General features: G+C 35.7%; 1 protein-coding gene across 1 annotated transcript in view; it reads left to right on the plus strand.

The window, feature by feature from the left end:
- Positions 1-21,066, plus strand: part of LOC141343260 (cyclic AMP-responsive element-binding protein 5-like) — a 140,068-nt gene extending 119,002 nt beyond the window's left edge. Inside the window, exons 6-8 of the mRNA XM_073847855.1 lie at positions 18,275-18,401; positions 20,845-20,955; positions 21,061-21,066. Of these exons, the coding sequence (XP_073703956.1) occupies positions 18,275-18,401; positions 20,845-20,955; positions 21,061-21,066 (244 nt within the window). The remainder of the gene's footprint in view (positions 1-18,274; positions 18,402-20,844; positions 20,956-21,060) is intronic.
- The last annotated feature ends 3,355 nt before the right edge of the window (positions 21,067-24,421 follow it).

Raw genomic sequence — 24,421 nt, forward strand, 5'->3', positions numbered from 1 at the left:
AAAATTGTTTTACCCTCCTGCTGACTATAGTGTCGTGTCCCTCCTATCCCATTCACACACACACATAAGCCTAGATGATTCGACTATCGGTCGACTATAGAAAGATTCGAAAATTCTGATTCGACTATGAAAATTCTTAGTCGGGGACAGCCCTAGCAGATATAAAAATAAATCAACACTCAGCATGCCACATAGCATTCTAATTAAGATGTTTAACTTCATAAAACAAAAATAAACTCCTTTGAATAGCACACTTCCTTTTCTATTACTAAAGAATCAGACAAAAATCCCCGTGGTGACGTAAGGAAGAGCCTGTTAATTTTATTTTCCTCTTCAGTTTCCTCACTTCAACAGGTTATTTCCTCTCATCCAAGATCAAGATCAAGCAATTTACTTTGTATACATGTAAATATTACTACAATTAAAAGAAAAGTTCTTGTAGCTCCACTGCAAATTTGTTGCCATTTGAAAGTTGAGGCAAACCTGAACCACTTTGCTGCAGTGCATGCAGTTTGCGTGCTTGTGTGTTTTCACACCTCTAAACATAAGAGGAGCTGGTTTTCACACCCATAAAGAACAGGAAGATTGTGAGGTATTTTGGTTGAAAAGGAAGCTGTGCACTGCAGCACAACAGCATGCGATGCAGTGAGGCTTTGTTCAAATTCCCTTTAGAGTATCTTCTGATTTCGATGGGGAACTTGCTTTTTGACCGTTGATGAAGCACATTCTGTAGGTATATAGGCTTGTAGTACAAATACATCCACAAAAATGCTTCACCTGCTATGTTAGCATTGCCTTACCCTTTGACCCATATATTCTTTGACTAATGACATACTAATAGCAACTGTAAAATAATTTACTACTTGTCATTGAACTATTGTTGACTTTTATATATGAATACTGTACGTATTCTGACATCCTACTCATTTGATATGCTAATTGAGACTTTTTTCTTGTAGTTTGACTTTATATCTCATGATCTGACTGTAGTTTTTCTCGTAATTGTGACTATAGCTTACAATATAATATTAATCATAACTAATATGTCATTTGGTACTTTGCATGCAACATTAACTTTTGCAAATAACTTTTCGCAACAGTGAATTTATTTCTTGTAATATTGATTTTCTATCTCACAATGTGACTTTATATCTTGCAGTTTCCTGTAATTCAGAAATTTCTCTCAATTACAACATTATTTTGCATGAGACTTTTTTTAGACTTTAAAATTGTAAATTAAATTCTTGTCATTTTGACTTTTGTGAGTTTTTTTCCTGTACCGCGACTTTATATCTCACAGTTTGACTGTATTTTTTCTCATAATTGTGACTATAGCTCACAATTCCATATTAATCATAACTCATATCTAATTTTGTACTTTGCATGGGACATTAACTTTTGCAGTTCTTTTGCAATTGAAATTATACTTCACAATTGTGAATTTATTTCCTAATTTACTATCTCATAATGTTACTTTATATCTTGCACTTGAATTTATTTCCTGTAATTAAAAAAAAATTCTCACAATTGCAGCCTGTTTTTTCCATGTTACTTTTTAGACTTTAAAATTGTGATTTATTTATTTATGTCTTGTAATTTTGATTTTTGTGAGATAATTTCATGTATCGTGAGATTCGCAACTTTATATCCCACAATTTGACTGTAGTTTTTTGCTCGCGATTGTGACTATAGCACACAATTTAATATTAATCTTAACTAATACTTAATTACAACAACATTAACTTTTGCAATTCTTTTGCAATTGTGAAATTATACTATGCAATTGTGAATTTCCTGTTATTCAAAAATTTCTCAAAATTGCAACCTTATTTAGTAGGACTTTTTAGACTTTAAACTGAGAATTTATTTCTTGTATTTTTTATCTCACAGTATAACTTTATATCTCATAATTTTGAATTTATTTCTTAAATTGCGACTTTATTTTTCACAATTTGACTGTAGTTTTTTCTTGTAATTGTGACTATATACTCAAAAAATTTTTGGGTTGTTTCAACCCAACTTTGAGTCAAATATGGACCCAACTACCTCAACTGTTGGATTAAATTTTTAGTCAAACAACGAATTCAATTGAAACAATCCAGCATTTTTTAGCGCGTAGCTCACAATTTAATATTAATCATAACTTAATATCTCATTTTGTACTTTGCATTCGACAATAACTTTTGCAATTGTGAATTTATTTCTTGTCATTTTGATTTTCTATCTCGCAATGTGGCTTTATATCTTGCAATTTACTTTATTTCCTGTAATTCAGAAATTTCCCACAATTGCAACCTTATTTTGCATGTGACTTTTTTAGACTGTAAATTTTATTTCTTGTAATTTTGACTTTTTTTATCTCACTGTGTGACTTTATATCTCATAATTGAGTTTATTTCCTGTATTGCTACTTTATATCCCACAATTTCACTGTATTTTTTTCTTGTAATTGTGATTATAGCTCTCAATTTAATACTAATCATAACAAATATATAATTTTGTACTTTGCATTAACTTTTGCAATTGTGAAATTATACTTAGCAATTGTGAATTTATTTCTTGTAATAGTGATTTCCTATTTCACAATGTGAAATTGGCTTTATTTCCTGTAATTCAGAAATGTCTCACAATTACAACCTTATTTTGCACAAGCCTATTTTTAGAGTTTAAAATTGTGAATTTATTTCTTGTAATTGTGAATATTTATATCACAGTGTGACTTTATATATATATAATTGTGAGTTTAGTTCCTGAATTTCGACTTTATATATCACAATGTGACTATATGTTTTTCTCGTAATTGTGACTATAGCTTACAATTTAATATGAATCATAACTAATATATCATTTTGTACTTTGCATGCAGCAGTAATTCACTGTTGTGAATTTGTTTCTTGTAATTTTCACTTTTTTATCTCACAATGTGACTTTATATCTTGCAACTGACTTTTTTTTGCTGTAATTCAGAAATTTCTCACAATTGCAACCTCCTTTTGCATGTGACTTTTTTAGACTTTGAAATTGTGAATTATTTATTGTTGTTTTGACTTTTTATCTAACAGTGTGACTTTATATCTCATAATTGGCTTTTTTTGCTGTAATTTGGACATTTATTTGATAACATATCTCGCAATTGCAACCTTATATCTTACAGTGAAAATTTATGTCTGACAATATGACTGCATGTCTGATTCTGTCTCACATTATGATATAAAATGAATTATAAAAAAATACTAAAATATGTAAATATGTACTTTTCATGTGACGTTTTACTTTGCAATTGTGAATTTTGACTTTTGGCATTTATTTCTCACATTTGCAACGTTACATCTCACAGTGATTCTTTATATCACAAAATATGACTGTATGTCTGATTTTAAACTTCCTCTCACAACAACCTTTGTTTTTCTCTTATAAAAGGCAAGAAAGACAGCTTGACTGTTGTTCTCTTAGGACATTGCAGCATTGAAATGCTCATGTGCTGCACAGTTTTATGCCTCCAACCTGTCAAAACTTGATACTTGCTCTTTGGGACTCTGATTCACCCTAGCCGAGGCAGCGTGCAGTGTTGTTTTTGTACGAGGCTGCATAGGAGAGCCCTCCCATACCCTCCCCCACCCCCTCCAGTTCCTCCTGTGGGCCAAAACACAGACGTCATCGATGTCCTCACAGACTGCTTTCAATCACATTGATCAGAAATGCCTAGGCTCATTGTTAGGATTTAAATTCCGTGACCCCATCTGATGGAAAAACGAATTGTGGTTGATGTTTTAGCTAATTACACCATGCAGAGGAAGCCAAAACTTGTGGTCATCCACCCTGAGGAGATCTTTCCGTTTAGGGTGGCATCTTCTGGATGTGCAGCGAGCATGTATGCCTTGTGCACGTCTGAAACAGAAAGAATTTCAGAGGACAGAGAGAAACAGAAAGAGAGAGAAGACAGGCGGGCAGGATGTACATCTGAGCTGAATTAGAGTGAGCTCATTGTGTACGGCGTAGGGTTTAATAGTGCGTTTGGAGAGGAACGCCCAGGCCCTGCTCCTCTCATTCCAGCACCACTGTGTCATCCTCGTCCACCACACAGACACATGCAGAAACGCACACATACTCCTGCAAAGACAGACAGACTGAGAGAGAGAGATACCCCCGGAGCAGACATAAGGAAGACAGGAACTGCTGGACAGAGGAAGAGAGGGATCAGGGGTAGACTGAAGACAGGGGTCCTAGATTGAGAATATGAAAGGATGGAAAAAGCAAAGAGGATAGACAAGAGAAACAAAGTGATAAAACTAAGTCTTAAATGAAGTCTTTAATGTGGTTATAAATTAGAGAGACAGGTGTACTGTACTGTGAGATCACATTGAAAATGTTTGATTTAAATTCTTATTTAAATTTTATTGTAAACTCTTGTAACCCTGGACCACAAAACCAGTCTTAAGTAGTACAGGTATATTTGTAGAAATAGCCAAAAATCCATTGTAGATTTTTCTTTTATGCCAAAAAATCGTTAGGATATTAAATAAAGATCATGTTTCATGAAGATATTTTGTAAATTTCCTACCATAAATATATTAAAACTTAATATTTGATTAGTAATATGCATTCCTTAGAATTTAATTTGGACAACTTCAAGGTGATTTTCTCAATATTTAGATTTTTTTGCACCCTCAGATTTCAGATTTTTAAATAGTTGTATCTCTGCCATATATTGTCCTATCCTAACAAACCATACATCAATGGAAAGCTTATTCGTTGAAACCACAATACTCTCACCATACTCTTATGTCTGACTTTTAAGAATACCGTGGTATTACCATAATGCAAATGCCCAAAATTTTATGTCTTCATGGTATTATTTTTGTTTTAACAATGTGAAGGAGTAGACATTGCATATTGTTGGTTTAGCATTTGCAATCTGTTTTGTGTCTAGAATGTGACATTTTTTCCAAATTAAACATTGAGAGAAAACAGTTTTAAGTATTTTATCCATTGGGAATTGGTAGGATCAGGTGCCATTCTTTGGAATCACATGTCTGAATCATTTACAATAAATGCCCAAATATGCCCCAAGTTCTTTTGTGTTTTTCCTTCAGGGATAAAACGATTTTTTAATTTTGTGTCTGCAAACTTTCTGGGTGTGGAAAGGTTTCTGGAAAATTTGCTCTGGTGAGCTGTTTCAAACCCATTGAAACCAAACTTCATCCAGATTTTGTTTAAAACGACATCACACCCATTTGTTCTTCAATTTTCCTTGAAGTATATCAGGGCCTTAAAGGAGAAGTCCTCTTTCATAATGGAAATTTACAGATAATTTTCTTACCCTCTTGTCATCTAAGATGTTCATGTCTTTCTTTCTTAAATCGTAAGGAAATTATGTAAGTATTTCTCTCAATATAATGGACTTCTATGGTGCCCGCCAGTTTGAACTTCCAAAATGCACTTTAAATGCAGCTTCAAAGGGCTCAAGAAAGAAGAGTGTTATCTAGCAAAGTGATCTGTCATTTTCTAAACAAATTGACAATTTATATACTTTTTAACCTCAAATGCTCATCTTTGTTAGCTCTGCGTGAACTCTGTGTGTATTCTGGTTCAAGACAGTTAGGCATGTCAAAAAGCTTCCATTTCATCTTCTCCTCCAACTTCAAAATCATTGCTGCAGAAGTACCGACAAAGTGAACATGCAAAAATCAAACACCCTTTACAAAAAAAGTTAAAACAGTGGTGGCGGACGATTTTGAAGTTGGAGAAGAAAATGAGAAGGAATTTTTTTAACCTACCCCTGTCAGAATGAAAAGTCAGTATTCAATAGCGAAATGCAATTCGACACTTTATTAAAGAAAGCAAGTGAATGATCACAGTGGTCAGAAAGCCAGTCGAGCCAGAGTAGAAAGAAGCTGGTGGTGCAGGATCCAGTAGGCAACTGAGGGCAGACTTCCAGGATGAAAGAGAGACGAGGGACCAATCCACCAAACTCCAAACGGGACGATCACTGAGAGAAACACGGGAAACAGCCAGGCGGACGACACAGCCAAGCGATCTGACAACAGAGAACAAAATGAGCCGATCTTAAATAGCCACACTAACGAGCCGAAGCTGAACCTGTTCAGCTCGTCAATGAAGCTAGCCACGCCCAAACACTCACAGACACAAACACAACAAGCATGTCACACACACACACACACACACACACACACACACACACACACACACACACACACACACGTTGGGTTTACATGTTTTATGGGGACATTCCATAGGCGTAATGGTTTTCATACTGTACACACCGTATTTTCTATGGCCCTACACCTACCCTACACCTAAACCTAGCCCTCACAGGAGATTGTGCACACTTTTATTTCCTCAAAAAAACTCATTGTGCATGATTTATAAGCCTGTTTCCTCATGGGGACCTGAGAAATGTCCCCACAAGGTCAAAATCTACTGGTATTCCTATCCTTGTGGGGACATTTGGTCCCCACAACGTGATGAATACCAGGTACACACACACACACACACACACACACACATATGTTTATATATTTCTCTTTTTTAAATATTTTCACCAAACTTTTTTTTTCTTGCAAAATAATTACTATATACAGTAAACATTCTTTTTTTGTAACTACGTACACAGGACACTGCGTTCTCCATTTTTTGATGTAGTGTCTAATGAATGATCTGTAGTGTTTATAGGATTTACTAATGTATGTATGATTTGATTTGAAAGCTTTGTTTGATTTTTAAAAAGGGGAAATGGTTTTGGAGCGATTATTTGATTTTGCTAGAAAAGTCAGGGCTTCTGTGAATTTAGTTTGAGCATTTGGATTTGTGCTTAAGGTTTGGAGAAAATGAGTGATGGTTTCAAAAAATTTTTTTAGCAATTCAGAAAAACTGTAAACAGCATTTTGGAAGTTCAAACTCAGGGGCACCATTGAAGTCCACTATATAGAAAAAAATCCTAAAACGTTTTCCTCAGAAAAACATAAATTCTTTACGACTGAAGAAAGAAAGGCATGAACATCTTGGATGACAAGGCAGTGAGTAAATTATCTGTACATTTTTGGGTCACACTTTATATTGGGTGGCCTTTACTGTTATGTACTTACATAAAAAAAGTACAATGTACTTCATGTGGTCATATTGCATTGCAAAACACTTTTGCTTCTATTAAGGTGGGATATGGGTAAAGTTAGGGACAGGTTTGGTGGTATGGGTAGGTTTAAGAATGGGTAAAGGTGTAAGGGTTGGTTCAACAGTGGTAATTACAGAAATATACATGTTTTTACGTTGTATTAAAAACCTGTATGTAGACAATAAGTACATTGTACCAAATGATTCATTTAAATGTAATTACGTAGTAGTTAAGGCCACCTAATATAAAGTGGGACCAATTTTTGTTCTGGAAGTGAACTTCTTTAAGTCTACAATCTTGTACTGAGAAAATAAACAGTGCCTATTTCAATTTTACATCGACTTTAAATGCGCTGTGCTTATTAAGGCCTGTTCACACCAAAAGCTATAACTATAAAGACAAGTATATTAGCGTCCACTCCAACACACGATAATGTTCTGTTCTTTATAAACACGTGTTGCGTTTATATCATCTGCCGCTTTAAATCCTTGAGCTCTTTAAAGTGTTTTTATGTTTTTATTGTTCATCAGTTGTAAAAAAAAATCATTCGACAGCTCAGTCGTTCCTGTGTGTTGTTATTACAGTTGTGGTGTGGAAACTAGACTTGCCTATTCTCACAGAATTGGAATGATTATTAAAACTTTATAGTTATTATACAGTTATCATCCTTGGTGTGAACGTGCTTTTATTACAAAAGAAGCTGGTGTGAAACCAAACACTTTCCGTGGAAATGTTACAGCAACAAAGAAGATTTTCCGATTTGAATGTTGGAGCTTCGTCCGCGCAGGACAGGCTGTCGTGTCATTACATGTCTTTTGCATTTCCATGGCTAAAAGCATTATCGATTAGCCATGGGAAGGATTGTGTGGTGAATTTGACAGACAGGTGGGGGCGGAGTCTGAAACCTCCCTGGGTCAGTCATGCTGGAGAGCTTCTCAGCATAGTTTCAGTCACGGGAAGAAACAACTGGCTGGCGGTGAGCCAAACCACTCACTCTGTTTGTCTGTCTCTCTCTCTCTCTCTCTCGTTCGTTCCCTCTCGCACACTCTTTCTCTCTCCGCCGGCAGCGATGAGAGATGTATCCGTGCATAATTGGGGCTTTGTGGTGAGCTGTGCCATGCTTGCTTGCCCTGAGGTATTCCAGGGTAAGTCTCTCGCCGTTGTTCTCATTGACAGGCCTCGACTTTACATGGGGCTTCAGTCTATGTCACAGGCGCCTGTCAACGAAGTCCCTCCTCCGAACGCCGCTTTTTCATCGCCCCATCCCCAACATCGCCCCATCCCCAACGGTCTTTAATGAGACTCAGGCTCCCTCACGGCCCTTCTCAGCTTGATTTATTTGATCAGATTCATATGATTCTACCCACTCTGCAGTGCTTGGGCCCGTGGCAAGCCTGCTCTTTTTCTCTCTCTCTCTTGCTCTCTCTCTCTCTCTGAGTGTGATTAAAGTGGTAAATCAGGGGCAGGTCCTGTGCTGTGTTTACTCGGAGCGCCAGGCAGCTGCAAGCTGTTTGGCCTCTCTCTGTTTCTCCCGCTGTTTAGGCCCATTGCCATGGAGACCGCACCACCGTCTCCCAGCGGCTGGAACCATGCCCCGGGCTGTTTTGGTTACATTCACACAGCGAATGTAAAAAAAAAAAAAAGAGAAACGTTTTTGCACCATCGCTCGCTGCTGCAGTGTCTGCTCAAGTTAGTGTGGTGCAATGAGTAAGAGAGAGAGAGAGAGAGAGAGAGAGAGAGAGAGAAAGAGAGAACATGGTATTCTGAGTGAGTGTAGACTTAAAAAGAGAGATAGATGGGGAAAGGGATGGGGGTGCAAGAAGCCAAGAGCATTACATCATTGCTGGAGTGGAGTCAGAAGGGAAGGATATGAGTCAGTGGGCTGACTGTGCCTGGCTCTCTCTCTCTCTCTCGCTCTCTTTCTGGCTCTCGTCTCTCTCTCTCTCTCTGAAGTGGCAGTCAAGCTTCTTACGCTAAAGTCACTTCAGTTGGGCATGTGGAGATGAATGTATGTGCTTATGGCATCATTTAAACAACTTTAGAACGTCTCTTACTCATGGTTATGAAATACTAGGTTTATATCATGTTTAGGAAAGTAGTGCAAAGCCTGCATGCAACATGTGTTGCTTATGGAAAGGCTTGAATTATGCGTAGAATCTGAACATTTTTGGAATTTCCTTTTAGATTGTATTCAAGAATGCATTGAAAGTCATTCCAGAGCAGAGAATCTTTTAGTTTTTTTCTACTTTTTTTTTGGATTATGTATATTGCATTGCAATTCATATCCAGTATCTTCCAGTTTCTTTTTAGATTGTATTCTAGAACTAATTATGATTATGTCTGTACTCATGATGGTTAAATATAATGTTTAGAACAGTTGTACAGATGTTGAATGCAGCATGTAAGGGACTGATTATATGTAGAATCTGATTTTTTTATTATTATTATTATTCTGGATTATAAATGCATTAGAATGCATATCAGTGTCCAGAATAAAAACTTTTTTAGAATTTATTTTATTTTATTTTTGGATTATGAATAGAATGTATTGTATTCTAGAACTTAATATGATTATGCCTATACTCATGATGATGATGATAATTAAATATTATGTTTAGGACATATATACATATGTTGAATACAACAGGTAAAGGCTTGATTATGTGTAGAATCTGAACATTTTTGGAATTTCCTTCTAGATTGTGTTAAAAAAAAGTTTTTGTCCTGTATAAAATGCACTGCAAATCATATCCAGTATCTTCCAGTGTCTTTTTGCATTTTATTCTAGAACTTAAACGATTATGCCTATACTCATGATGATTAATAATATTTTTAGGACAGCCATACGCATGTTGAATGTAACATTGCTTGATTATGTGTAGAATCTGATTTTTTTTTTATTTCCTTCTAGATTGTGTTCAAGAATGCATTGATATTCACGTTCCAGAATGGAGAATCTTCTAGTTTTTTTTCCTGGATTAGCCTATATATGCATTAGAATGCATATCGATATTCAGAATAAAGACTTTTCTCCAATTTTATTTTATTTTTGTTCTTTTTTTTCCTGGATTATGTATAGAATGCATTGCTTATCATTATCCGGTATCTTCCAGTGTCATTTTGGATTGTATTCTAGAACTTAATATGATTATGCCTATACTCATGATGATGCAATATTGTGCTTAGGACAGTCATACAAATGTTGAATGCAACAGTGATAGGCTTGATTATGTTTAGAATCGGAACATTTTTGGAATTTCCTTCTAGATTGTGTTCAAGAATGCATTGAAAGTCACATTACTGAAAGGAGAATCTTATCATTTTCTTTTCCCCATTTTTTTAAGATTAAATATGGATTAGAATGCATCTGGAATAAAGACTTTTCTAAAATTTATATATTTGTTGCATGTTAAATGCAACATGTAAAGGCTTGATTATATGTAGAATCTAAAAATTTTGGTAATTTCCTTCTAGATTGTGTTCAAGAATGCATTGTGACTCATTGAAGATTTTTTTCTAGATCAAATATGCATTAAAATGCATCTGGAAGACTTTTCTAAAATCTCTAATTTTTTTTCTGGATTATGAATAGAATGTGCTACATATCACTATCCTGCATCTTCCAGTGTCCTTGGATTGTATTCTAGAACTTAATATGATTATGACTATACTCATGATAATTAAATATGTTTAGGACATGCCATACAAATGTTGAGTGCAGGAAAAACAGGAAAAGGCTTGTTTTTATGTAGCATCTGAACATTTTAAAGAATTAATCATTGAAAGTGACATTTTAGAATGGAGAATCTTTTTTTTTCTGTATAACATATACATTAGAATGCATATCAGCATCCAGAATAAAGACTTTTCTAAAATGTATTTTATTTTTTTTAGATTTAGATTTTACATTTTTTAATATTATGTTTAGGACCGCCATAGAAATGTTGAATGCAACATATAAAGGCTTGATTATGTGTACACTGTAAAAAGTAAACAGTTGGATCAACTTAAAAAAATTACTATGCAATTCATCTGATCACTCTTCATAACATTCTGGAGTATATGCAAATTGCTATTATAAAAACTTAAGCAGCAACTTTTCCGATTTCCAATATTTATGTAATTCTCAAAACTTTTGGCCACGACTGTATATTCTGTACTAGAATGCATTATGTATTGTTTGTAAATGCTTGAAGAAGTCACCATGAGACTTTAGATTACCCTGTGATGCGATAACTCTATACGCAAGGAGAGTATAGAGTAACATCTTAAACTCTCTAAGACTTGAGGCTCTCTAGGAAGGTCAGTGATGTTGGGTTTGGTGTCTGTTAGCTCAGAGACAGAATGATAGTGGAGGATCCTGCTGAAATCGAGAGAGAGAAAGAGAAAAGACAGTAAGGAATAGAAAGGGAGGAGTGATATCATGTTGGAACAGGGAGACAGTGTGTGTAATGTGAGAGGAGAGGGTCAGGATTGCACTGTGTGTGTGTGTGTGTGTGTGTGTGTGTGTGTGTGTGTGTGTGTGTGTGTGTGTGTGTGTGTGTGTGTGTGTGTGTGTGTGTGTGTGTGTGTGTGTGTGTGTTTGAGTGTGTCCGTATGCCCACCCCTCACCCTCCGGGGGTCTTATTATCCCCTCTGAAATGACAGCCTGTCATTAATACAAAATATACAGTACACCATACGCACACTAACACACACAGACAGTCATGCGCTTGATGTACACCCACATGAGCAGTAATTTAGGGAGTATGGAAAGTTTTTGTCTTGTGATATTAAGCTCTTTCATAACAGGTTTATTCTTTATTCTCTGTTGACACACACTTTTTATTTCTCGCTCGCTGAGTAGCAGGTGAGCGAGTTTGACAGGGAACCTGTACAGCATCTAAAGCGTCTTTCTTCCCGTTGGCCAGGTTGAGCTCTTAATTAGGACCGTTTCCTGTTCGCTGAGTTTTAATGTGCAGCGGGACTGGCCCGTAGAGAGTTGCCCCGCTCTCTGTTTCTCTGTTTCCCACTCTCTTTTTCTTCACCTCAGTGGTAACAGGCCAAGAGTATTTTTTCTTCAAACTGTGTTGGCTGAATGGTGGTTCAGAGCTGAACTGTGGCTGTGTAAATACTTTTTCACCATCTAAAAAAGTCCTTGTATTTATTTTACACTAGAAAACAAAAGGGGGTGAAAACTTTTAGAATTTGAAGATCAGAGTAAATTTAACTTATTTTGTCTCCTGGGAAACATCTTCTGTAGTTCTGAAGGGCAGTACTAAATAAAAAATATATAATATTTAGGCAAAATAAGAAAAATGTACAAATCTTTATTCTGTGCAAAAGTTTTCACCCCCTGGCTCTTAATGCATGTGTTTTTTTTTTCTGGAGCGTTTTAACCTTTTGTAATAGTTGCATATGAGTCCCTCAGTTGTCCTCCCGTGTGAAAAGATGGATCTCAATATCACACATTAATTGTTGGAATGGGTTCAAATACACAAAAAAATTGTGAGACCTGAAGTATTTTTCTGAAGAACAGCAGGCAGTTTAACTGTTCAGGACAAACAAGAGACTTTTGAACGGGGTCATTTTTATAAATTCGACTATTATTTTCTCTTGTGGACTATATGTAAATATCTTTTATGTGAAATATCTTAACATAGAAAAGGTTCATTTTGTATGATCCTTCTTATTTCGGTAAAATAATTAACATTTTGCAGATTCTGCAAGGTAAACTTTTGACCTCAACTGTACATGAAATTACCATGTAGCAGATCTATACAGGTGGAGCTGGGGAAGATGGAGGGTTTCTGAAGCGTGCAGCAATTGCTACAGCAAGCACTAACCAAGTATTTGAATGTTGAGCAGCAAGCTCATTGGCTGCAGATGTGAAAAGAAACCAATAGCTGTGCCATGTGAATAATTATGTCATTATATTAGATTGAGTTAGAACCTATCGACCTGTGCAATCTAGAGTTATATGACAGAACTTTGGATATGCTGGATATACTGGCTTAACTACAATAAAGCAAATGAGATTCAGGCTGTCAAGCTACAAGTATGATGAAAAAGTCTATTTCATATGCAGTATTTCAAGTATTAAGAAGCCACACAAACATTTTTGAGAAACATGTGGCGTCTTGACACTGCATATCTGAATATATGCAAACGCAAATGAGATTTGAAAGCTGAGGGGAATTTTTATTTGAGAAAATAATTTCAGTTTGGGTCTAATGGCAACTTTTAATACAAACATTAGCTATTTATGATAGTTTATTGTTGTTGTTTTTTTTGTCAATTTTGGTGCTTGACTGCCTCACTTTCGCTTTATGGAAAAGAGTAGTTAAAAAAGAGCCAAATCTCAGCTGGGTGTGTATATGTGATGGATTGGAGTGTTAGACACAAATGACAATATGTCAGAATGTTAATGACCGTATGTGCTTGTGTGTGTGTGTATGCGTACACAGTAATCATGCAGTGTAAATGCTGCTATTTAGGCCGGATAAATACAGGTATTTGTTCAGGTGGGGACCCCCTCCTTTCCCTTTCAGCTGTCCGTCAGCTCTCCAATCAGAGCGAAATAATGCTTGTCATCTGAGGCTAAAGGTTATTCAGACAAGCTGCGTTTCTCCACGCGGTGTGGTGGTCCAAGTCTATAGGTGGTAAAATGGTGAAGTTAGTGAGTGCTATATTTGACACATTCTGCCTAAATATCAGCGCGGTCAGGGGAAGTGGAGCGCTGGCAGCTTCGTGCCAACCCAGACAGGAAGTTGTGGGTTGTTTTTTGAAACTACATATGCGTGCCACACCTGAGCTTCTGTTAGGTGCATTACCTGTATGAGAGAATGTTTTATAGAGGTTGATTGTATTATGCTATTAATCTCTCTCGTGAGTTTACAGACTTCACTGACTATGAGAGAGATTTGTAAGTTGATATGTCAAATTCATCTCGACAACTTTTTGTATTCATCCACACCCACGCTTTTATTGAAGAATGCAGGGTTTGATCAGCCCTAAAGCAGAAGCCAGTAAACATCCATTGAAAGCTTCCAGCAGAATGTCTCTTGCTGAGAAAGCCATTCTGCCTCTCTTTGCATGACTGACTACTTCTTAAAGGGATAGTTCACCCAAAAAGTTAAAGTGCCCCTATTATGCCATTTTAAAGGTAGTTAATATTGTTGTAATAGTCTCTTAAAACAGGTTTACATGTATGCAAGTTCAAAAAACACTTTAGTTTTCTCCAAAATTAGATTTATTTTTACCCCGTTTCTAAATGATTCGTAAACGACTCGTTTGAAGCAGTTCGAAGAATCAGTCTCTCTAAACCCCTCCTTTCCGTGAGCCCTCACTGCTGTGATTGGTCAGATGGTGCAGTCCTTTTGGATTGGTCTACCGCTACAGCGCAAACCGAAACGCCCATTGGCATAACTGAATGACAGCTGTGGAGACCTGTTAATGCATAGAAAAGATAGCCTCGATTTTACCCTATCAATTCGAGCCGGAGTCTGACGATGAAACTGTTGAAGTGGCACATCGACAAGAAACTGTATTGCAAGCACGACTGGAGCAGGACGTTTCTCAGTGGGTGTAATATGTTAACTGTGGAAAGTGCTTGCAATTTGCTTTTGTAAGCGAACCGGACACACCTCTACGTTGTGAACTTCAACACCGTACAATCCATAACACTGCGTTAAGCCATCGTTTATCATTATCATTACTTAAACTAATAAGGCAGACAGACAGTCAAGCTGCATCAATCACAAGACTTTTTAGACTACATTGCACTCACAGCTGAACAACAGAACTACAGAAACGCAAGTTCGCCGGTTACCAAGACATGTGCGGGGTTGTTACACACCATAACGTACACAAAGACGTATTTTGAACGATCGCTAGAAAATACAATTATTAATCATACTTACAGGTAGAAGTTCAGAGGAGCAAGCCGGTCCAAATAAACTGGGCACTGATCCATTTTTTAAAACCAAGCGTTTGGTGAATCTCGCGTTGTAACGTTACTCCCCAAGATTGGAAAAGCAGTCATCAGTAAAATGACGCAAACACAACACAAGATTGGCATTGGACTGCTGAGGTGTTGAAAAAATTAATGTTAACCACTCATTCTTGATAGTTTCTCACAGGCTGTCACAGCACAGGGCGTCTTCTTGACATGATGTAATCCACATGAAAATGGTAGGCCTACTGTTTGTGGGCGGGCAAGTTGTTCGCGAAATTGAACGTGGGCGGACATTACGCAAATGTGTAGCTCGTGACGTGTGGCCGTTACAGAAAAAAGATTCGAATTGCTGACGACTCGTTTAGGCGAATGTGAGCCGACTCTTTTTTTTGTTAGACAAAAACTTTATTTATAGTGCACTGTCGGCGTCACAACTTTGCAGATAGTTTATGTTCACATACAGCTACATGACACACTACATGAAATATCATATTTGAAAAGGCATAATAGGGGCACTTTAAATTCTGTTATAAGGGTCAATGGCATGGCACTTCATTTCTTTGTCTGTTAAAAAACTACAGACCCTCATAACTGTGTTTCAAGTCTCAATATCATAGAAATAAATATCTATTGGGTGGGAACTTTTTATACAAATTTGCGAAACAAGTACTTATTTAAAAGTCTACTGAGAAAATATGTGATTTCGAATGCAGTTTTGTTATTTAGTGGCAGTTAATAAGTGCAGGTTTTCTGTTATTAGCTGTTAATAGAACGCTAATGTCGTTAGCTTCTTGCTTTTTTGCTAAACATGTTATGTAAATATGTGGAACACAAAAAGAGTAATTTTGGAGTAAAAAAAAGAGTAATTTATCCTTGCTTCACCACCGTGAAGGTGAATGAGTTTTTGGCTGTCAAGCTCCAAGTAGTTCATATGCATATTTCAAGTATATTTCAAGTATTGAGAAGACACAAACGTTTTTGAGAAACCTATTGTGACGTCTTGACACTGCATATTTGAATCTATGCAAACGCCAATGAGATTTGACAGCTGAGGGGAAAATTTCTAGAAAATAATTTCCTTTTGGGTCTGTTCCTCACACAAAGCTATCTGATGGCAACTTTTTATACAAACATGAGGAAATAGATATTTATGGTAGTTTGTACAGTTGTTGTTTTTTGTACATTTTGGGCATTCTACTAAATATCTTCTAAAAACTTAGCAAGAAAAAAGTCTTGGAACAACACAAGGATGAGTAAATGTTAACAGATTTGTCTTTTTTTTTTTCAACTAAGACCGAATGAGGCACTAAAAAATAGAATGTTCTTTTTAAAATTTGCAGAGTAAATACTTATTCAGAAATCTACATAGAAAGTATGCAATTATGGACACAGTTTAATATGCTTATAAATACTTATACTAACCTTTGTGCCATCTGACATATTGATGTTGCATACTTGAATATACGCAAATGAGATTTGACAGCTGAGAGGAATATTTCTAATAAATAATTACTTTTTGAGTCTGTTCCTCACACAAAGCTATCTGATGGCAACTTTTTATACAAACATGAGGAAATAGATATTTATAGTAGTTTAGTATTGTAGTTTTTTGTAGATTTTGGACATTCTGCTAATTATCTCCTAAATACTTAACAAGAAAAAAGTCTTGGAACAACACAAGGATGAGTAAATGTTAACAGATTTGTCTTTTTTAAACTAAGACCGAATGAGGCACTAAAAATAGAATGTTCTTTTTCAAATTTGCAAAGTCAGTACTTGTTCAAAAATCTACTCAGAAAGTATGCGATTATGGATGCAGTTTTACTCACCTTTTTTGCTAAATATGCTAATAAATACTTATATCAACCTTTGTGCCATCTGATATCTTGACACTGCATACTTGAATCTATGCAAACGCCAATGAGATTTGACAGCTGAGGGGAATATTTCTAGAAAATAATTTCCTTTTGGGTCTGTTCCTCACACAAAGCTATCTGATGGCAACTTTTTATACAAACATGAGGAAATAGATATTTATGGTAGTTTGTACAGTTGTTGTTTTTTGTACATTTTGGGCATTCTACTAAATATCTTCTAAAAACTTAGCAAGAAAAAAGTCTTGGAACAACACAAGGATGAGTAAATGTTAACAGATTTGTCTTTTTTTTAAACTAAGACCGAATGAGGCCCTAAAAAATAGAATGTTCTTTTTTTAAATTTGCAAAGTCAGTACTTATACAAAAATCTACTCAGAAAGTATGCGATTATGGATGCAGTTTTACTCACCTTTTTTGCTAAATATGCTAATAAATACTTATACTAAACTTTGTGCCATCTGATATCTTGACGTTGCATACTTGAATATACGCGAACGCAAATGAGATTTGACATCTGAGGGGAATATTTCTAGAAAATAATTACTTTTTGAGTCTGTTCCTCATACAAAGCTATCTGATGGCAACTTTTTATACAAACATGAGGAAATAGATATTTATAGTAGTTTAGTATTGTAGTTTTTTGTAGATTTTGGACATTCTGCTAATTATCTCCTAAATGCTTAACAAGAAAAAAGTCTTGGAACAACACAAGGATGAGTAAATGTTAACAGATTTGTCTTTTTTTAAACTAAGACCGAATGAGGCACTAAAAATAGAATTTGCAAAGTCAGTACTTATACAAAAATCTACTCAGAAAGTTTTCGATTATGGATGCAGTTTTACTCACCTTTTTTGCTAAACATGCTAATAAATACTTATACTAACATTTGTGCCATCTGATATCTTGACGTTGCATACTTGAATATACGCGAACGCAAATGAGATTTGACATCTGAGGGGAATATTTCTAGAAAAGAATTACTTTTTGGGCCTGTTCATCACACAAAGCTATCAGATGGCAAGAAGTAGCTTAGTGTTGTTGTTTTTGTCAGTTTTGGACATTCTGCTTAATATCTCCTAAATACGTTTTAGAACAACACGAGGATGAGTAAATGCTAACAGATTTGTCATTTTTCTTTGAACTAAGACCAAATGAGGCACTGAAAATTCTTAGGAACTATGACAAATCGAAAGGAGAACTGAATTTGTAACCCATATAGTATAATTTCCTAATAATGGCAAATGGGTTTTTTGACGTCATTTTTCTTCTGAACTTTCATCAGTTAATCTCACTTTACCTTCATTTTCTCTTTTGGTTCTCTTTCTTAGGCCAGTGCCTGGTTCCCTTTCCTCATTGTTGCACCTGAGGAACAGACAGCGACAGCCACTGCCGGCCTCCATGCCTGGCACGTTGCCTGACCCGACTATGCAAGGATCGTCTGCTGTTCTGATGCCTGTGAGATCATAAATAAACCCGCAAACACACACAGTGCATTTACACTTCCCAGTGATGCCCCAGACAACCGAAACGCATTAATACGCACACAAACTCATCCTTCATAGACCATTCTCATGCTTTTTACAGCGGTCTGCTTTAAATTAATGCATGACCCATATCAGTGGCTGTTTTATCAGGAAGCCCATCAGCAGAGGTGTAATTTTCTACCAATGCTCAATCTGTTTTAATTCTATTTCAGATATGTCAATAGGAACCTGAATGCAGGCTGAGAAGTGTGTGTGTGTTTGAGCGAGCCGCCCATATCAGGGTTCTAATGACACAACACATGTTCTCATTGTAACATAAGCCAGTCCATGTTGGCTATGGAGGTAAAAGCACAGAGTTGATTAAATTAAACTAGGACGTTTTTTTCAATCTCGATTGACATCCCAGGAAAGGGGTGCCGGGTGGGGTGATATTTTTAAACCAAATATTCCTCCAATAATTACAGCGGACTGCTGCGCTTTCACCCTGCTATAGGTCATCAGGGGGTTGGAAAAGGGGGGTCGGAGGGAGATCTTGGAGGTCTAGGGGTTTTAGTAACAGGACCCCCAGTCTCTCTCAATCTCTCTCTTACACACACACACACACACACACACACACACACACACACACACACACATACACACATCGAAAGTACCATTTTACAGTTTCTCTCACCTTAAAATGAACGTAAATCACCGGCACACTCATTGTATGAGTGCAAACATCTAAAACCTCAATTTCTGCCTTTCGGTCACATTTAATGGAGGCTTTCTGAATTAAGATATTCTGTCGTTCTCACTGAACTGAGCTTTGGTTGAGTTTGTGGTCTTGTTAATAGTCCTATTTTGGGCTTCACACTTCTGCAGTATTCAGCTTCCTCTCTTAGCTCGTCTTTGACTGCTGCTTTTCCCGCAGAGTTGCGGAATATGCATAGATATACACACACACAGGCAAAATCACACATACGTATTTACCTACTACCTAAATAAGACTTTCTCAGATGGACTTCTACATTTAAAGCTTTTTTAAGTACCACAGTGTGACCTTAAACCTCAAATAATAATAATAAAATAAAACAATAATTTTATATTAATGTAAATAAAAATGTAAAAAGAATCAAAAAATTAAACAAAAAAATCACTAGCAGTCAAAAGTTTTTGAACAGTGTCTTTTCTCCTCACCAATCCTGCATTTATTTGATCCAAAGTACAGCAAAAACAGAAAAAATCTGAAATATTTTTACTATTCCCTAACCCATACTTTTATTTAGCAAGGATGCTTTAAATTGATTTAAAGTGATAATAAAGACATTTATAATGTTACAAAATATTTCTATTTCAGATAACTGCTGTTTTCAACATAATAATAATAATAATAAAAAAAATTTTGAGCAGCAAATCAGAATATTAGAATGATTTCTGAAGAATCATGTGACTGGAGCAATGATGCTGAAATTCAGCTTTGAAAACAGAAATATATTACATTTTAAATTATTTTAAATAGTAAAAAAAAAATATTTCAAAATTGTGTTGTTTTGCTGTACTGTAAATTTGACTGGTAGTGTAAATTATTTAATAACTTTTCTAAATAAAATATATATTACAATATTACAATATTACAATTGATAAATAAATAAAAAGCCTAACAATGAATATTGATATAATAAATTATGTATAAATTAAGTCTACAATTATAAAGTTTTTATATTATGAATAAATATTTAATAAATATTGAATTATAATATAATTATAATTTTGGTGTTTATAAAATTAATTTAAAAAATGTTAAAACATTTTAGCACTTTTTACTACATTTAATTAAGCAAATATGCCTCTAAAGTAAAGCTAATACCCTAAACCAGTGATTCTCAACTCCAGTCCTCGAGGCCCACTGCTCTGCACATTTTGTATGTCTCTTTCATTTAAAACACTTGATTCAGATAATCAGCTCGTTAGGAGAAAGCTCCATGAACTGAACTGAGTGTGTCAGATTCAGAAACATACAAAAACTGCAGAGCAGTGGGCCCCGAGGACTGGAGTTGAGAATCACTGCCCTAAACCTTAAAAAAGTATTAATATTATTATTAATTATATTTTAATAAATTACTATTCATATTATACATAAATATTAAATATAAAGTTGTATATTTAATGTTTTGAGAATAAAAACATAAAAAAACATTAAATATTTTTTTATATATTTTTGCCATGAGAGAAGATTTAATAATCTTTAATACAAGTAAGATTTAACTAATTCTAGTAATGCTTTGAGTTATTTTGTTGCCAAAAGAAATGTTTGGAACATTAACTCACATTTACACTGTAGCTTGCTTATTCATTTTATTCAATGTGTTTTAAGCATTGATGTGTTTGTTTGATTTGATTCTAAACTATTATATTAATATTTGTGGGTACAGATGGAAAGGCAAATGTCTATGGGCTCCAACATGATGGGCATGCAAGGCCCCGCCCACAGCAGCTCATGCTCCTCCCCTCATGTTCCATCCATGCACTCAGAGGCAAAGCTGGTGAGTCAGTCACACACTCACACACACTTGCATATTTTCCTTCTTGCCTACCCTGTATGATTTGATTTGATTTGAGTTCATTTTTATCTTCTGTTATTGTTACAGAACTAGTCACCCGTATAAGATACACAACACGTGCACGTATAAGCACAAAAAGACCTTTCCCTCTCGTTCTTTCTGTTAACCCAAGTGCATATGCACGCACACACATAGACACACACTCGCGTCTTTCTCTTTCTTTGTACTGCAGTGGATGCCAGCTTGTTCGATGTATATCTCGATGCCCTGAACATACACTTGTGCCTCTGCTGCTTGTTAGCACTAGTTCAGCATGGTGGTGACCTCATCAGAAACAAAGCAGCCACTCAGAGCTCTCAGACACAGAGAGAACGAGAGACAGAATGAAACTGACTGGTGGAGAAAGTGGGAAGAAGGGCCTAGTAGTTTTCTGTATGAAAAAAAAGCCACAGCTTTTTAAGTTGTACGTATTAAGCTTACATTTACTGTAAAAAGTAAATGTTAATATACCAAATTACTAATATACTGACACCAATTAATTTTTTTTGATTTTGATTAAACTTTAGTGCAAATTATCTTTGAACACATTAATTTCCAACAATAATTATATTCTTGCATTAGAAGTACTAGTGTGACTAAAGATCTTAAACATATTGGTGGATTAACCATTACTGAAACATAAAAAATGATTTTAATAATCGCCAATACTGTTAGTTCAGGACAGCTGTAGCTAGTGTTGCCAAGTCAGCAGTTTTCCAGCAGAATTGGGTTACTTTAACACTGTTGCAGCGGGTTGAGGCAACCCCAATAACGTGATATTTAGCCCCTGGATTGAGAATGTTAACGGAGAACTTCCCTCAAAATGTGATTGGGTTACGGTGTGTTCACACGTGGCTGAAGTTTGGCACTGACGCCATGGTCATAGCAGCGTCAGCCAATGAAATTAGACAGGAACTCAACAACAAAAACTCGGATACAGTTTCATTGTCATTCATATGAAATTTAACCTAAATTTCTGATGGCTGATGGCGCGCTATTCTTGGCGGTACATTCTATGTATGGTAGTTGTTATTCACGGGTCCAATACACACCAGATTCACCAACGGCCTCTGCCACCTCCTTCCACGCCTGGTCTCTCCGGTATGAATCCCGGTACATAAAAAGCGATTGGTCATAAAGGACCGGGTGATTGCCCACCGCAATAATGAGTTTCTCCTTCATTTTAAAATGTATCCTCAGTTTGCTGCTCTTGAACAGGATGAACGTGATTGGCTGCCGCATGGCTAGTGTATTTGCACAGAGCGATCCTGATTGGCTGACGCTTCCGTTGGCGGCGCTTCACTGGCGTTGCTAGCGGCAGAAGTTGAAAAATTCTCAACTTCAGCCGCGAGCAACGCCAGTGAAGTGCCGCAGACGGATCCACAATTCTTATCGGCAACGCTTGACGTCACCCATTCAAAGTCAATGGGAAGCGCTGACGCTGACGCCCCGTGTGAACACACCGTTAGTTTTGAGTAGCTTTTTGGGGGGATTTGTTGTAAAAACCTGGCAACTCTGACTGTGGCACAAACCTTGCATTAGGTGCTAGTATAATACATTTGTTAGTCACTGTATATAAATGCAATTCTGAGAAAAAAAGTCAGAATTGTGAGATATAAACTCGCAATTGCAAGAAAAAAGAATTGCAAGGAACAAACTTGCAAGAAAAAAAGTCAGAATTGCGAAATACAAACTCTCATTAACCCACAAATTATGTTTTTTGAGTAAAACATTTCAGGATTTCTCTCCATATAGTGGACTTCTATGGTGCCCCGGAGTTTGAACTTTCAAAATGCAGCTTCAAAGGGCTGAGATTAAAAATTATATAAGTTAGTAGATAAGATAAGACCCTTCTTCCTTGGCTGGAATCATTTTGGAAGTTCAAACTCAGGGGCACCATAGAAGTAGAGAATTCCTCAAAAACACAATTTCTTTTCGACTGAAGAAAGAAACACATGAACATCTTGGATGACATGGGGGTGAGTACATTATCTGTAAATTCTTGTTCTAAAAGTGAACTAAAACTTTAAAAACATGTATTAAAGTTCATCACTATAGAAGCCTGTTTCTGCCACTGAATAAAAAAAGGCAATTGTGACTTTTTATCTCATATAAACTCAGAAGTTATAAGTTGTGGGTTTTAAAATCAGAATTGTGAGAAATAAACTCATAATTCTGACTTTTTTCTTAAAATTGCATGATATAAACTCGCCATTGTGAGTGTTAAAGTCAGAATAGCAAGATAAAAACTTGCAATTTTGACTTTTTTTCTTGCAAATGTGAGTTTGCATCTCACATCTTTTTTCCTTGCAATTGCAAGTTTGTATCTTGCTATTCTTTTTTTCTCGCAATTGCAAGTTTTTGCTCAGAATAGCAAGATAAAAACTTACAATTCTGACTTTTTTCTCACAAATGCAAGTTTATACCTCACAATTCTGACTTTTTTTTGCAAGTTATAAAGTCATAATTCTGACTTTTTTTTCTCACAAATGCGACTTTGCATCTCGCAATTTCTTTTTTTTTCTCGCAGTTGTGACTTTTTATCAGAATTGTGAGATATAAACTCAGAAGTTATAAGTTGTGAGTTATAAAGTCAGAATTGAGTGATATAAACTCACAGTTGTGAGTTATAAAGTCAGAATTGAGTGATATGAACTCACAGTCGTGAGTTATAAAGTCAGAATAGCAAGATAAAAACTCACAATTCAGATTTTTTTTTGCAAATACAAGTTTATATCTCAATTCTGAGAATATCGAGATAAAAACTCGTAATTTTGACTTTTTCCCTCACAAATGCAAGTTTGTATCTTGCAATTCTGACTTTTTCCCTCACAATTGCAACTTTTTGCCTCACAATTCTGAGAATTGTTAGATATAAACTCAGAAGTTATAAGTTGTGAGTTTAAAATATTAAAAACTCGCTATTCTGACTTTTTTCTTGCAAATGCGAGTTTGTTCCTTGCAATTCTTTTTTTCTTGCAATTGCAAGTTTATATCTCACAAGTCTGAATTTTTTCTTGCAATTCTGGCTATTTTTTTGAATTGTGAATTATAAACTCACAATTGCAAGTTATAAAGTCAGAATAGCAAGATAAAAACTCACAATTCTGACTTTTTGTCTGGCAATTGTGAATTTCTCACAACATCTGACTTCTTGTCTTGCAATTCAGATTTTTTTTCAGAATTGTGAGATTTAAACTTGCAGTTGTAAGTTATAAAGTCCAATTTTGAGGGTAAAAAAGACTATGTTCTCAGAATTGTGAGTTTATATCTCACAATTTTGAGAAAATAAGTCACAATTTCAAGATGAAAAGTCACAATAACTTTTTTTTTATTCAGTGGCGGAAACGGCTTCCATACATCACAACAGCTTTTACATGTACTTGTATAAATAGCAATATATAGAGTG

This window comes from Garra rufa, chromosome 9, assembly GCF_049309525.1.
Source record: "Garra rufa chromosome 9, GarRuf1.0, whole genome shotgun sequence".
NCBI classification, from domain to species: Eukaryota; Metazoa; Chordata; class Actinopteri; order Cypriniformes; family Cyprinidae; genus Garra; species Garra rufa.